Genomic DNA, 15,776 nt, shown 5'->3' with positions numbered 1-15,776 from the left:
CAATTGGAAAAATTACAACAACCTAAACTACACTTTTTGGTGGAACACAATATGCCATGTTTTTAAAATGGAAAGATCAATATCAATACAAAAGGGAACATACAATAAATTTATAAAAATATGGGGGCCATTGACAAAATTCTGTAATGATTAAATAATAGAGTACTTTTTCTTCTTTTCTTCTTTTAGAGATTTTCTTATGACACACATATAGGGGGGGTAAGGAAAACAATTTATATATAATATAGTATAATATATGATACAAAATGTAACAAATGATTAAGGAATAATAGAAGGGTGGGGGGAGGGAAAATGAATAAAATTTATCTAGAATATGTTGTTTTAGATATAAATATGTTATTGAATAATTATTAATTGTATTCTATTATGTTATATACTATTATAAAATTTGAAAATAGTATATTAAAGTGATGAAGGGGTGGGGGGAGGGTGAAGGGGAAAATCAAATTCAGACATACATTGTGTTAGATATAAAAGTGATACTATATATATATCAAATGTATTCTATTATTCTGTACACTTTTTATGAAATTTGAAAATAAAAATATAATGGAAAAAAAAAAAAAAATAAAAATTCTTCCCATTTAGTTGTTAAGTAGGTTTTGAAGTGATCATCCGAATACAAGTAGCTAGGGAAGCGCCAGCGTGCCGGTCCTCGCAAACCCAAGCCTACATTTACGTCAACCCAAATCAACGCGTGATCCGATATTATTGCGGGGCCAATGATCGCTGAATCTACATTTAGAAAGGCCCGACTTGTAGTTAGAATGTAATCTATTCTAGACAGAGTACCATGTGCACGCGAACTATGTGTATAGTCCCGTTCTGTTGTATGTAATAAGTGCCAAGGATCTACCAAGTCCAATGATGTACAAAGATACGGGATACCTCGTATCTGTGCTCCCCCTATAGACCAAGAAGCCTCCTCTGTAGACCAGGTGCCCTGAGCTGAATGACCTAGACACTGAGCCCCCCAACCGAGAAGACTGGCACCCGTGAGCAGCACTGTCCACTGCGGCTGATCCAGACTCGCCCCTTGTACAAGATGGGAGGTCTGAAGCCACCAGCGAAGACTGCTCCGAGCTAATCACAGAAGCAGAACAGGGTGATCCAGACTGTGCCTCTGAGGCGACCACCTCTGAAGAAGAGCATACCGAAGAGGATGCATGTGGGCCCACGACCACCTCACTACATTGAGGGAGGCCGCCATCAACCCCAAGACTGGAGGAAATCCTGCGCTCGAGGACACCGGGATGCCATAAGCAGGCAAAAAATTTGTGTACTTGATGTAAGATGGAAAATTAATAAAGACTTTGGGAAAAAAAGAAAAGAAAAAATTTCAGATCGCAATTTGCTCACCCGGGCCTCCAGAAGGAAGACCTTCCTCAAGGAGGGGTCAAACAGGACCCCCAAGATATTCCAGGTGCTGAGATGGAGACAACCGGCTCTTTACAAGGTTGACTACCCATCCCAGCGACTGCAGAAACTCCATCACTCTAGCCGTGACCCGAATGCTCTGCTGGAACGACTTGGCTCGAATCAGTCAGTCGTCCAGATAAGGATGAACAAGAATGCCCTCTTTGCGCAATGCCGCTGCAACAACCACCATCACCTTGGTGAACGTCCGCAGAGCCGTGGCCAAACAAAGGGAAATGCACAGAATTGATAGTGTTGCCCCAAGATCGCAAAGCGCAGGAAGCGATGATGGGAGGCCTGAATAGGAATGTGTAAGTAGGCCATGGTCAGATTGAGAGAGGACAGAAATTCCCCCGGCTGAACCGCCAGAATCACAGACCGCAGAGTTTCCATGCTGAAGGAAGGCACGTGAAGAGCCCTGTTGACCCCTTTCAAATCCAGGATGGGTCGAAAGGTCCCTTCTTTCTTTGGCAGCACAAAGTAAATCGAGTACCAACCTGTGTCCCACTACACCGGGGGAACTGAAACCACCACGTGAAGATCCAACAATCTTTAAAGGGTCTGGCAAAAGGCCTGCTGCTTCCACGCTATCTGCGAGTAAGAAGCAAGAAAACAATCTGGCAAGTTCCGGGCAAACTCCTGAGCATAGCCGTCCCGAATCACTTCCAGAACCCACTGCTCGGACGTGCCCACTGTGGATAAAAGTCTCTCAACTGGGCATCCACCGGAACCAAGACGGGCGCCAGCAAGGAGTCATTGTGCTGAAAACTGCCCTAACTGTAAAGAAAGTGCCGGTTAGTTGAGAAAAAAACCCAGAAAAAAAGGCAGTTAGAAAGGGAAATGAGCCCTTTAGACTGGCACACCTCAGGATTTTTTTTGTTATTTCTTTTTACTTAGCCAGAACAGACTCCACGGCTCTCAAAGCTGGATGGCTGACCAACCAGGGGGCCAGGCTGCCTGCTGAGGCCCACTACAAAAATATGGGGAGGTGGAGGAAGGTGGGGGGAAGGACCCAGCACCGCCGGGTTTAACACCCCCGAGGTCAGACAGATCCCCAAACAGAACCCGTCCAAGCTCTATCCGGCACAAAAAAGGGGAACCAGGAGTCCACAAACAAAGTTCCAACAGTGCTAAGAGGGGAACTGAAAATCCTTACCACCTGCCACCAGAGACTGAGGAAAACTGGAGAAGCAAGAGGCGCATGCTATACTGATATACAAGTTTGATCTCAGTCTCCACCTGCTGGTAGCAGTGAGGTATATTACCCATTCATAAGGACTATACCAGTCTACCAAGTGATACAGAACAGACTGATTTACAGCCCACTTATACTACATTCAAAAGTCATTGTCTCAGTCTTCACCTGTGGCAGAGGAGTGTAAACCCATCCGTTCTGTGCCGGTCTGGAGGGACGCTAAAGAACTGCAGTATTCATCTAAATGTGAGATTTAGAGGTCAGGCATATTATGAACCTCTGTGCAAGGTACCACACTGTCTGCAAGCAGACACACTCCTGAGTTAATGAAGGAAAGATTTTGCTAAAGCTTTGAGAGCAAAATTTAACTCAGAATTAATCTAGGTATGAAAGAATGAAAAGAAAAACTCTAGAGGAAAAAAAAAAGACAGCTGCCTACCAAACATGACAGCAATGCAATTTGTAAACACCTAGGAAGAAATCCCAGCTTTTCTCCAAAAAAGAAAAACATTCAATCAAGGCAGTATATTATGCTAACACTCTGGCAACTGCATTACACAGTTTTCAAACAGTGCATCTGTTGTCTAAGATATGTGGTTGTGTAAATGATCAGGAGTGAGCAGGGCTGTGGAGTCGGAGTCGGAGGAAATTTCGGGTACCTGGAGTCGGAGTCAGAAGTACAATAAACTGAGGAGTTGGAGTCGGAACATTTATCTACCGACTCCATTTTTGAACTTGGCATACCAATCACGAGCGATTCTTTCAGCTATAGCACTCACTATATACACAGCACAAATGTTGCGAGCAGCTTCTGCGGCCTTAGAACCTTGATTAAAAGCAAAAAGAAGGTGGTGTCGAAAATGCTCATTTCTCTCAACTTGACATTCCATTTTAACGATCTGAAAATTAACCAGTGCTGTGGAGTCGGAGTCGGAGGAAATTTCAGGTACCTGGAGTCGGAGTCTGAAGTACAAAAAACTGAGGAGTCGGAGTCGGAACATTTATCTACCGACTCCACAGCCCTGGGAGTGAGCCTCACTACTAGGGGGAACGATCCCCGAGCCACCAAAAGTGCTGGCCAGATCAGGTGCCCTGTAAAAGGGTTGCCCCTCCCAGCTACAGACTTCTGACCCCAGAGTCTGTGTCTTCTTCCAGCCAGAGCTGCGTCAGTAACATTGGGACCTCTGAAGCACTGAAAAGCTTCAAAAGCCAGAAAAAAAAACCCTGAAAATAATAAACCAGAAGCAGAGCAGATCAGAAAGATACCTTCCAACTTGTGTATAGAAGGAGAAACTGAGGAGCTACAGCACAGCACAGCCCAGTGATGCAGGAGACAGAGCTGAAAATGTAGATGCCTTCTACACAACTTGCGATTAGAGATGAATAACCACTGGTTCAAGACTCATATGTCTTTTCGCACTAGAACTTACCCTTTGACACAAATATGTTTCATGTGAGACAGGAGCATTTCTCTCCTTCCCTCACCATATCCCACCCTCACCATTTTCATACCTTATTACCTTGCGATTTCTGTTGCTTCTTACCTCCTGTATGACTTTTTGGCATGGATGTGTTTGCCCATTTTCAACTATAGGGTTGGTATGCCTACATAAAGAAAGAAGTACATTAATATTAAACCTCACATCTTTGTATAACAACAGGAGACCAAGCCAAGATTATAATGAAATATATTTTACTAACTAAACATTATCTTATAATCAATCGTTACAGAGGCCTTTACAGAAGCAACAGGCTGAGCCAAAGTCTGTCAGAAGAGGTCAACTGAAAAGATCTAATGAATTCCATCCTTTTAACTTTTCCAACAGCATTGCTTTTCACAGAGGTGATGACTCCAAATGGGTTAGTTTTGCATATTTAATGACAGCAATGAATCTCACTGTTAAGCCAGGGAATCTGGAGTATGATCTCAGTCTGTCAAAATTGCTGAGAACATTTACCACAATACTTGCCTTACACCAAAGAGAGTTTCCTTCTGGAGTAGGGCGTGCCAATTTTAGAGGGAGATTTTTATTTTTCAAACTTTATTAATGACCGTACTATGCAGTTTTATGTGCTGAATCTAAAGCTATCTTCAGAAACTGCTTAAAGTTAGTCTTATTGGAATGTACAAATAGTTTGAACTACGTCTGTAGCCACACAATTGTCTTTAAAATATCATATTTATAGTGAATTTAATATTATTTAACACAATCCAGCAAAGGAGCCAAATCTTGTTTGCTTCTGTTTCAGCTCATGAGTTCCTTGCTGACCATCTGACCCCTAATAATATTGATTCCCTTGATATGTAATTCTCAAAATTGAATCCTCTACCACACCATTTAATGGAAACGAATCACTGTTATGTAATTTATCTAGATAATCTTTATTACGCAATTCTTTTGGTAATTCCTATAATTTGTATTCCGCCTTGAACAATATATAATGTATAATGTATTTGAAATTAATTTTCCTATGAACTGTTTTCCTACCTTCTTCTACTCTATGTTTATAACCTAACTAATTTATTTTTCTCAAGTACTTTAGCAAGAATGTGAGCCTTTGGGACAGTCAGGGAACTCTAAGTACTTTCTCTTCATCTTAATTAATCTTACTTATTGCATTTCTTCTGTTTCTACTGTAAACCGCTTAGAACCTCACGGTACAGCGGTATATAAAAAATAAAATTATTATTATTATTATTATTATAATATGATGTTCCCTCCTCTTTTAATTGTACAGACGTCCAGAAGCCTCATCATTTTTACACACTTTTCTATGGACTGGATGCATGATGACCACTCTAGGACCACCATGAACTTACTCAGAAATGCCTTGATCTCTGCTGTTCTCATGGTAAAGGGGAGAAGTCTTTTTAGAAAAGACACTACACAATTTGGCTAGTGAAAGGGGGAAGAGCTCATTAATTAGGAATGTCCTGAAAATCTGATTGTTTGCAGTCCTACAGAAGGAGAAATTAGGTACTTACCTGCTAATTTTCTCTAGACCGATACAGCTTCACTGATGAGTAATTGCTCAATGACTAGCAGGTGGAGACCAAGACCAAACTTTTGGTTATAGTACTTAATAGCTGTCCCTCCCTCTAGCTAACAGTCTGCTGAAAAGCCAAGCAGAACTAAGAAAAACTAACTATAAACAGTAACATAAGGCAAATATAAAATCAGGGGGGGAAAAACCCCTGGCGGCCCAAGGGGACTCACTGCCAAAGCAGAAGACCTACTAGAAACCTGCCCCTGTCTTTCCAACACAGGGGGAAGGCCACCTGAGGCTGCAGACAAAATGGAGGTGCTTCCCGCCGAAAATAACCCCTCCAAGGTCTGTAGCGGCTAGGAAGCCTGAACTGTCCCAGCCGCTAAAGCAGGCAAGCCAGCAACAGCAAAAAAGGAATCCCCAGCAGCTTCAGTGGTAAGGAAATCCTTTTTACCCTGACCGCCGGTGGCTGGGGAAATCCCTCCATGGGTGGCGAGGGAAGCCTGGGCTTCCCCGCTGTCAGTTGCCGGTTCGCAAATCACTCGCAAAGAGGAAGCCTGGACGCCGGCACCCAATGCTGACAAGGTTTCTCCTTCGTGGTGGCCTGCACAGCGCTTACACAGGTCAGCCGCTATTGCTTTGCGTCTGGAGCACAGTGAGCACTTTCTCCCGGTGAAAGTGCTCATTGTGCAATATGCCTGTAAAATAAAAGTGCTGGTTAACAAAAAATACAATTACTTAGCACTGAAGAGACTCTTCAGACCTGCACTGTCTCAGAATTGGTTTTTTTCTTGTTTTTTTCACAGAACAAACTCTATTGGTTCTCAAAGCTGTATGCCTTGCCTGTATTGGTCTAATCAACTGTAGTAGACAGGGTGCTCTGGCTTAAGTAAGGAGATAGGAAAAGTAAATCTTGCTCCATTATGTTCAAAAAAATTATATGCCTCAGTGGATTGATCCCATACTCTTTTGTACACTCAGAGAAATGAAACTCTAATGGGAAGTGGTAACCCCCCCCCCTTACGGAGTTCGCTATCCGGTCATCGTGTTTTGATCATACAATCAATCTCTGAGGCATAATAACAACTTTTGTTACTTTTTTCTTTTCTCTCACTTAACAACTGATTGCAAAGTTCAGATAGCAGTCACAAATCAAAAAAAGTCTTCACTTAGCTCAGAATGCTCTCCAGGGGTCTTGCCTGTATTGATGGCAAGGCTTACAGCTGAGGCACCTCTACAAAATTTCAGGAAGGTGGAGGAAGCGGGGGGAGGGACCCAGCATGAGACCCACTGGGTGTGACACCCCCAAGGTCAGACGGACCCCAAAACAGGGCTCTTCCAAGCTCAGTCTGGCACCAGAGCAGGGACCAGGAGCCCTAAACAAATTCCAACAGCCCTAACAAGGGGAAATGGGTACAGCTCACTGAAACCACCTGCTTGGAGACAGAGAAGACTGTCAGATATAAGGAGGGATCGCTATTAAGTACTACAACCAAAAGTTTGGTCTCAGTCTCCACCTGCAGGTCATGATGAGCTATTACCCATCAGTGAAGCTGTACCGGTCTAGAGAGTATTGACAAAGAGCTGCAGTTTGACATCCCTGCTGTAGAGGGTTTATTTGCTCCCTTGTTGCTCCTCTTTCTTACCTGAATATAACTGCTAATCGATCCAAAAATAGAGTGGGGTCTGAGGAGATGCCATTACTGGGTTCCTGAGTCAGAAGCTGGGGAATCAGAACATTGGACAGGTTAACATTTCATCAATATAAATACTTGTAAAGATATATAGGTTACATAAATTCTGAAAATACATGTGCACTTACACTAATTCCCATATACAATGGTGTGAAACAGTCCTCCGCTTTTGATTTCCTCTATTATTGCATATATGTCACACACAATGATTTCTGATCTTTAAACAAAATGTGCTTCCTCAAATTCCTTTTGTCTAACATTACAATACAGTTTTTAGGTTTCACCCCTGGTCTACACCAGCATCTTGGGCACTGAACTAAGCAGCTGCTATGGAGACCAGGCACCACCAGCAGAATCAGGTGATGACACTAAGAGACCTGTGCAGCACACAGACAGAGAAGCCAAGTGTCTCCAAGAGTATGCTGGGAACTGTAGTGGAAAGACTGGTGGGGAGTCCAGGTCCTGCCAGCTGAATGAAAGTAGCAGTTGCTAATAACTGAGCTGGGAACTTTGGTGGCTTTGAATGGAGAATAAAGTGGGCGATGAATTTGAGGTAATTCCTCAATTTTCAATTAGCTACCGTCCTTCCAATTTTGAGTAATTTAATTATACATTCTGGTGGAACTCTGTCATATATACAAAATGGAAAAAGTATTAGCGTTACAACAAGGGAATCTTCACAATTTTAAGAAAATTTGGGGATCTCATCTGTTTCATTAAGTTGAAAGTAATCCTTTATTTTTTCTAACATAATTTCATAAAAATTTGGTTCAGCAAGCAAAGTATTATCAAATCTCCACACAGGTCTATTTATATCTTGTTCAACGCCTTTAAGTTCAATCCATACTCCACCATGATCTGATAAAATAATTGGATCTATGGCAGCCTGCGTAACTTGATGTACGAGTATGCAAATAGAGAAAAGAAGACACTCACCCATCAGATGTGTTATCTTTATACCTACTGATACATGGTTTTTTTCTTTTGCATAGAGCTTTTTGGACCCCTGTTCGTTTACAAAAATTAGATAGCTCTAAGTCTAATAAATGTTGGCACTGTCATCTTGAGGCGGGGACATTAGACCATCTTTTATTCTATTGTCCATATATATTACTATTTTGGAAATCAATTTGGCCTCAAATAAATAGGATGATGGACAATCCAGTAGCCTTGACTTATGATACTATTCTATTTGGTACAACAATGAGAGCACATAATAATAAACTTTTATTCATATTAACTGGAGTAGCAATTCAACAAATAACATGTAACTGGAAAAATTATGACAGACTAAGTTATAACTTCTGGTGGAATTCGGTATGCCGTATATATAAAATGGAGCGCACAATAGCAACACAGAAAGGATATTTTAGTAAATTTCTGAAGATTTGGAGACCATTAGCAGATTTTTGTAATGATTAATAACATTTTCCCATAATAAGAGATTTGGTAAGTGGGGATATGGGTGGGTACTATTTCATTTATCTTACAATATGTATGAATTAATTAATGTATTTTCAAGTATTATGTTAGAGTTTCTGAAATACGAAGGGAGGGCTTGGGGAGGGTTATTTTATTTATATTTGTCATACATATTAAATGATTTATATATTATCTAAAACATTATAAAAATATGAATATAAATATGATATATTATACTTAAAATATTCATGAAAGAAAATCAAGTGTGTATTTATAAGATTATATGTATTTTTCTGATACACTTGTTGTAATATGAAAAAAAATGAATAAAGAAATTAAAAAAAAAAAAAAAAAGAAAATTTGGGAACCATTGACTAAATATTCTAATGATCAGATTTCTTAGCACATTGGCAGTAGTTATATAGGGCTAGGGTGGGATATGTATAATTTTTGGACATAAGAATTGAAAAAAAGGGGAGGGATTTATTATTTATGATATGATATATTGAATGTAACTACAAATGTCATGTAATAATCAATTATATTATATGTGATTCAATTACTGTAAGAATGAAAAATTAATAAATAAAAATAAAAAAAACAAAACAATTAGCTACCGTCTAATTTAAAAATGATGTATCAAGTGGTACCACTGAAGACCCCATATACACTAAGCATAGATAATAATAATAATAATAATAACTTTATTTTTGTATACCGCAATATCACAAAACAGTTCAGAGCGGTTTACAGGAGAAGAGACTATACATATACAGCGAAGTTACAGAGTATCAGAAAAACAGTTCAGAGTAGTTTACAGGAGATAAGAGCTGTAATTATGCAATGAAGGTACAGAGAATTAGTTATCGTGTATGGTATAAACCAGTGGCCATTACAAAATGATCCGATAACTGTTGCACGGGGGGTGCGAACAATAACCGTGGAAGAGGGGGGGAAGGGGTAGGGAGGGAGGCGAAGTTGAGATTAGTAGTTTGGTTGGGAGGGCGGGAGTTAGAGGAATTTATCAAAGAGGTATGATTTGAGAGATTTCCTAAAAGATAGGTAGGTTGGGGCAAGAGAGATGAGGGTGGTCAAGCAGTCATTCCATTTGCCAGCTTGGAAAGAGAGGGTTTTGTCCAAGAATCTTTTGTAGATGCATCCTTTTGGGGAGGGATAGGCAAACAGGTGGACATTGCGTGTTCGGTTAGAGCCTGGGAAGATGAAGTGGTGTGACAGGTATATCGGGGCTGAGCCAGATAGGGTTTTGAAGCAGAGGCAGGCGATGAATGTTGGCTTTCAGAGTTTCATTTTAGCATCTGAGGGGATCTAGTTGTACAATCACTCTTGGACTCTGCTATGCTTTCTCTCCTAGCGCTGGGTCAGTCCTGCCTTGAATTTTGCTGCTTTGCTGGGGTTCTCGGTTACTCAGTTTGGATCTCCAATAATGTTATGGGGGAATTACATGCCTAACAAAGAGCTTACTTTATAGTGCTAGACCAGGGGTGGGCAAACTTTTTGACTTGTGGGCCACAATGGGTTCTTAAATTTGACAGAGGGGCCAGACCAAAAGCCACTTCCGCTTCATAGGCGTCACTTCCACTTCCGGCTGGCGGCCAGACAAGTGTGCACACCTCGCACAGAGGCAGCCGGTCATGAGGGCGTTCCAGGTGCACTTCTTCCGCTTTGTGCCCTCAGGGGTCCGTTGTCTGTATTACTGCGGCAGCTTGGAGCGCTTGGCCGTGGCTGGCCAGGACGGCTCCATCGAGATCTTAAACCTGGCCACCAAATTTGGCTGGCTGGATTAAAAAAACTAAACGGGTCGGATGTGGCTCACAGGTCATAATTTGCCCATATCTGTGCTAGACTAATACTGTAAACTAGAAAACTGGGAGCATGAATGCTGAAACTGTTAGACTGTCACAAGGAAGTGGCACACAATCTCAGGAAGACATATTTTCAAAACAAAGTCGCAATGATGTCAGCCAGGCAAGAATTTATTTCTTTACCATTTCTCTTCTTTTTTTTTCCCAAATTCTTTATTCATTTTTCCATCTTATATCAAGAACACAATATTACATCATTTAAACCTTATAAACATCACTTGTATTTCTTCTATCATCATCTTAAAAACATAAATTTATACTCTCCCCACAAATATTTTATTCAAAAATATCATATAAATATTGTATTCTTAATTCTTGATCATACCTTTAATATAACTTTAATATAACTTTAATATAAGAGTACTTTCAGTGGATAATGGTGTCTAATCATTGCAATAATTTGTCAATGGCCCCCATATCTTTTTAAAATTGTTATAATTCCCTCTTTGTATGGCAATTGTTCTTTCCATTTTGTAAATGTGGCACAACGAATTCCACCAGAAGGTATAGTTAAGTCTGCTGTAATTTTTCCAATTACTGGTAAAGCACAGTTACTTACTGTAACAGGTGTTATCTAGGGACAGCAGGCATATATTCTCACATGTGGGTGACGTCATCTACGGAGCCCCGATGCGGAAGCATTTTCAAGCAAACTTGATTGAAGATTTAAGTTTGCTCTGCTGCTCCACGCATGCGTGCCTTCCTGCTCCACTAGGGGGCGCATCCCCTCGTGGTCTCCAGTTCACTTAACTAGCAAAGAAGCCAACCTCGGGGAGGTGGGTGGGTTGTGAGAATATATGCCTGCTGTCCCTGGATAACACCTGTTACGGTAAGTAACTGTGCTTTATCCCAGGACAAGCAGGCATGATATTCTCACATGTGGGTGACCTCCAAGCTAACTGAAAAGGGATGGAGGAAGTTGGCAATTTAAGCAAATAGATTTCGCAATACCGATTGGCCGAACCGGCCATCGCTTCTGGACAGTGAGTCCAGACAGTAGTGGGAGGTGAAAGTATGAACCGAAGACCACGTGGCAGCCTTGCAGATTTCCTCAATAGGTATGGACCTGAGGAACGCTACGGAGGCTGCCATCGCTCGGACCTTGTGTCCCGTTACTCGACCATGCAGCGCGAGACCAGCCTGAGCGTAGCAAAAGGTGATGCAATCGGCCAACCAGTTGGACAAGGTGCGCTTGGAAACTGGGTGGCCTAACCGGTTTGGGTCGAAGGACAAAAACAATTGTGGGACTTTCCGGTGTGGTTGAGTGCGTTGGAGGTAAAAGGCCAACGCTCTCTTACAGTCAAGAGTGTGAAGCGCCACCTCTCCGGGGTGAGAGTGGGGCTTGGGAAAAAACACGGGCAAGACGATGGACTGATTGAGGTGAAAATCAGACACTACTTTAGGCAAGAACTTTGGATGTGTGCGGAGTACCACCTTGTCATGGTGGAATACAGTGAAGGGTGGGTCCGCTACCAGAGCCTGTAGTTCACTAACTCGCCGAGCGGAAGTGAGTGCAAGCAGGAAAATCACCTTCCAAGTGAGGAATTTAGGATGGCATTTGTCTAGGGGCTCAAATGGAGGTTTCATTAGTTGAGCCAGAACCACGTTAAGGTCCCAAACCTCCGGAGGGGGTTTGAGAGGAGGGTGGACATTCAGAAGACCCTTCATGAAGCGAGAGACTAAGGGGTGGAGCGAGAGAGCTTTTCCTTCCAGGGGCTGATGAAAGGCCGCAATCGCACTGAGATGTACTCGAATGGAGTTGGTCTTTAGGCCGGAGTGAGATAATTGAAGTAAATAGTCAAGGACCAGAGGGACGGGGGACCGACACCGGGTCCTGGCTGTGAGAGGAGCATCAGGCTGAGAATCTGGTCCACTTTTGGGAATAGCAGGTTCTCGTCGAGGTCTTTCTAGAGGCCTCCAATATCTCCTTGACTGATTGAGACACGGGGAGAGAAGTCAGGGGGAAAGAAACCAAGCATTCAGATGAAGAGATTGAAGATTGGGATGTAACAGCGAACCCTGACTCTGTGATAGTAGAGAGGGAAACCGAGGCAGAGGCAGTGGATCTCTGACACTAATTTGAAGTAGAAGGGAAAACCAAGGCTGGCGTGGCCAGCGAGGAGCAATCAGGATCAGGGTGGCTTTCACCGTTTTCAGGTGGACCAGCGTCCGCAGGATCAGAGGAAACGGCGGAAACGTGTACAGAAACCTTCCCTCCCAGTCGAGGAGGAAGGCGTCGGCCTCGAGTCGGTCCGGGGAGTGTATCCGGGAGCAGAAGAGGGGCAGTTTGTGATTGTGGGGGGATGCAAACAGATCTATTTGAGGCGTCCCCCACTTTTCGAACACCTGTCGTAGGGTCTGAGAGTGCAGTGACCACTCGTGTGGCTGGAGGAGGCGGCTGAGTCTGTCCGCCAGACAGTTTTGTTCTCCTTATATGTACACCACTCGAAGGAAGGTGTTGTTGGAGATTGCCCATTTCCAGAGGCGCATGGCTTCCCGACAGAGGGACCAAGACCCTGTCCCCCCTTGTTTGTTTACGTAGTACATTGCTACCTGGTTGTCGGTTCGGATGAGGACCACCCGGTCGTGAAGCAGATGTTGAAAAGCTACAGCTGCGAGATAGATGGCCCGGAGCTCTAGCACGTTGATGTGACAGCGGCAGTCTTCTGCTGACCACATCCCCTGAGTGCGGAGGCCGTCCAGGTGGGCTCCCCAAGCGTACTCCGACGAGTCCGTGGTGAGTACCTTGCTGTGAGAAGGGGCGAGGAAGAGCAAACCTTTGGAAAGATTTGAAGAGTCAGCCCACCAGCGGAGCGATCGTTGCAAGGAAGGAGTCACTGTCACAGGACGATCGATCGGGTCCCGGTCTTGACGCCATTGAGAGGCCAGGGTCCATTGAGGGATTCTCAGATGGAGACGGGCGAAGGGTGTGACATGGACGGTGGAGGCCATGTGGCCCAGGAGAGTCATCATCTGTCGAGCTGATACCGAGGTCAGCAGTGAGATCCTTCGGCTCAGACTTACTAATGCCTCTAGATGCGGAGGGGGGAGGAAGGAACGGAGGCGAACCGTGTCCAGCGTGGCCCCGATGAATTGTAGGGACTGCGAGGGGTGTAGTTGGGATTTTGGGAAGTTTATCTCGAACCCCAGACTCTGTAGGTAGATAATAGTCTGTTGGGTCGCTGAGATAACCCCTTCCCTGGACGGGGCTTTGATCAGCCAGTCATCCAGGTAGTGGAATACCTGAAGACCTTGGGAGCGTAAGGTAGCTGCGACCACCACAAGGCACTTGGTGAAGACCCGAGGTGACGATGCTAGGCCGAAGGGGAGGACTCGGTATTGCAGGTGCAGGTCTCCCACCTGAAAACGCAAGAACTTGCGGTGAGCGGGGTGCACTGGAACATGTGTGTACGCCTCCTTCAGATCGAGGGAGCAGAGCCAGTCGCCCTCGTCGATCAGGGGGTAGAGGGTCGGTAGGGAAAGCATCCAAAATTTTTCCCGTACCAGAAATTTGTTGAGGTGTCTCAAGTCTAGTATTGGGCGAAGGTCTCCTGTTTTTTTCGGTAACAGGAAGTAACGGGAGTAGAAGCCCTTCCCCCGTTGGCCGGGGGGAACCTCCTCCACTGCTCTCAGGTGAAGCAGATCTCGAGCTTCGGAGAGGAATAGGGGTAGCTGCGTCCGGTTGGGAGGGCAATTCCTTGGGGGGTTGTCCGGAGGAATGGCCCGAAAGTTGAGAGAATATCCTGATGAGATCACGCCAAGGACCCAAGCGTCCGACGTGACTTGTTCCCAGCGAGGGTAAAAGACTTTGAGGCGACCCCCGATGGGAAGGAGGCCTGGGACTATGGCGGAGGGGGCCCGCCCCCTTCCGCGTATCCTGTCAAAAGGACGGGGATGGTTTGGTAGTCGCAGGCGGTTGGGACTTGGGCAGAGCCCGATGGTGGGCTTGCGGACGCCTGGGCGGAGGCCGCGAGAAGGCAGGAGTGGATTTTTGTGGGTAGCGGCGCGGAGGGGCCCTGAACGGCCTGGACGCGGGCGGTTTAGGCTTTTGCCGCACGAGGGAGGCAAACGAGCGTTCGTGTTCGGAGAGGCGTTTTGTAGCCGCCTCGATAGTGTCATCAAACAGTTCTTTACCCACGCAGGGGAGGTTAGCTAACCGGTCCTGTAAGTTGGGGTCCATGTCGACCAGGCGCAGCCAAGCTAGTCGGTGCATGGCGATAGCAAAGGCTGCCTCTCTGGAGGAGAGTCCGAAGCCATCGTAGGCCGCGTGGAATAGATGGAGGCGTAAGTTGGAGAGGGACTCCGAAAGCAGGCTAAACGCTCCTTGGCGGGAGGCCGATAAGTCAGTCTCAAAGGCTCTCAGTAGTCCAATGAGGTGTTTGAGGTAGGATGTGAAGGTGAAAGTGTAGCTTTGCACCCTAGAGGCCATCATCGCATTTTGATATAGTCTCCTGCCGAACTTGTCTAGGGTTCGGCCTTCTCGGCCTGGGGGGACCGCCGCTGAGACCCTGGAGGGGTGAGCCTTTTTCAAGGAGGATTCTACTAACAGCGACTGGTGGGAGAACTGCGGTTGTTCAAAACCCGGGAAGGGTACTGTACGGTACTTGGCCTCCATTTTGGAGGGTACTGCTGTGACCATATAGGGGGTCTCCAGGTTCCTGAAGAAAGCCTGTTGGAGTACCGGGTTAGGCGGTAAGCGAAAGGACTCTCTGGGCAGTGATGGCATATCCAGCTCCGCTAGGTACTCCTTAAAGTATCTGGAGTCGGACTGGAGGTCTAAGTCCAAAGCGTGGCCCATGTCCTGGACAAAGCGAGAGAAGGATGGGCGGGATGTTCCCGAGGCCCCGTGCGGGGTCGGTGAACGAGACCTCCGTCGGGTGGAGAAGGATGGGGAGGCTTCCCTCGAGTATCGAGGTTCCTGCTCCGATCTACGCTCCAAGACCGGGGAAGCACTGTGAAAGTATTCCGGGGTCTTGGATCTCCGACATCTCGAGGAGCCCCTCGGAGACGATGCCGGGGTTCCGATCGATGTCGAATCGGTGACCTCGACCCGGACTCCCTCAGTGAAAGCCTGAAACCTCGGATCGGAGCCCCGGTCCGAGGGGGAGTTCGGAGGATGCGCGGGTTGGAGAGTGATAGCTCCGCCACCCTCAGCGG

General features: G+C 45.1%; 1 protein-coding gene across 2 annotated transcripts in view; it reads right to left on the bottom strand.

Annotated features, from left to right (window-relative positions):
- TNPO3 (transportin 3) overlaps positions 1-15,776 on the bottom strand; it is a 223,501-nt gene that overhangs the window by 76,567 nt on the left and 131,158 nt on the right. For both annotated transcript variants that reach the window (XM_033959585.1, XM_033959586.1), the window contains exons 14-15: positions 7,267-7,343; positions 4,177-4,237 (exon numbers count right to left, since the gene is read on the bottom strand). In XM_033959585.1, coding sequence (XP_033815476.1) covers positions 4,177-4,237; positions 7,267-7,343 — 138 coding nt within the window. The remainder of the gene's footprint in view (positions 1-4,176; positions 4,238-7,266; positions 7,344-15,776) is intronic.

This window comes from Geotrypetes seraphini, chromosome 9 (assembly GCF_902459505.1).
Source record: "Geotrypetes seraphini chromosome 9, aGeoSer1.1, whole genome shotgun sequence".
In the NCBI taxonomy this organism is placed as follows: domain Eukaryota; kingdom Metazoa; phylum Chordata; class Amphibia; order Gymnophiona; family Dermophiidae; genus Geotrypetes; species Geotrypetes seraphini.
This window is presented reverse-complemented; position numbering and strand designations above follow the sequence as displayed.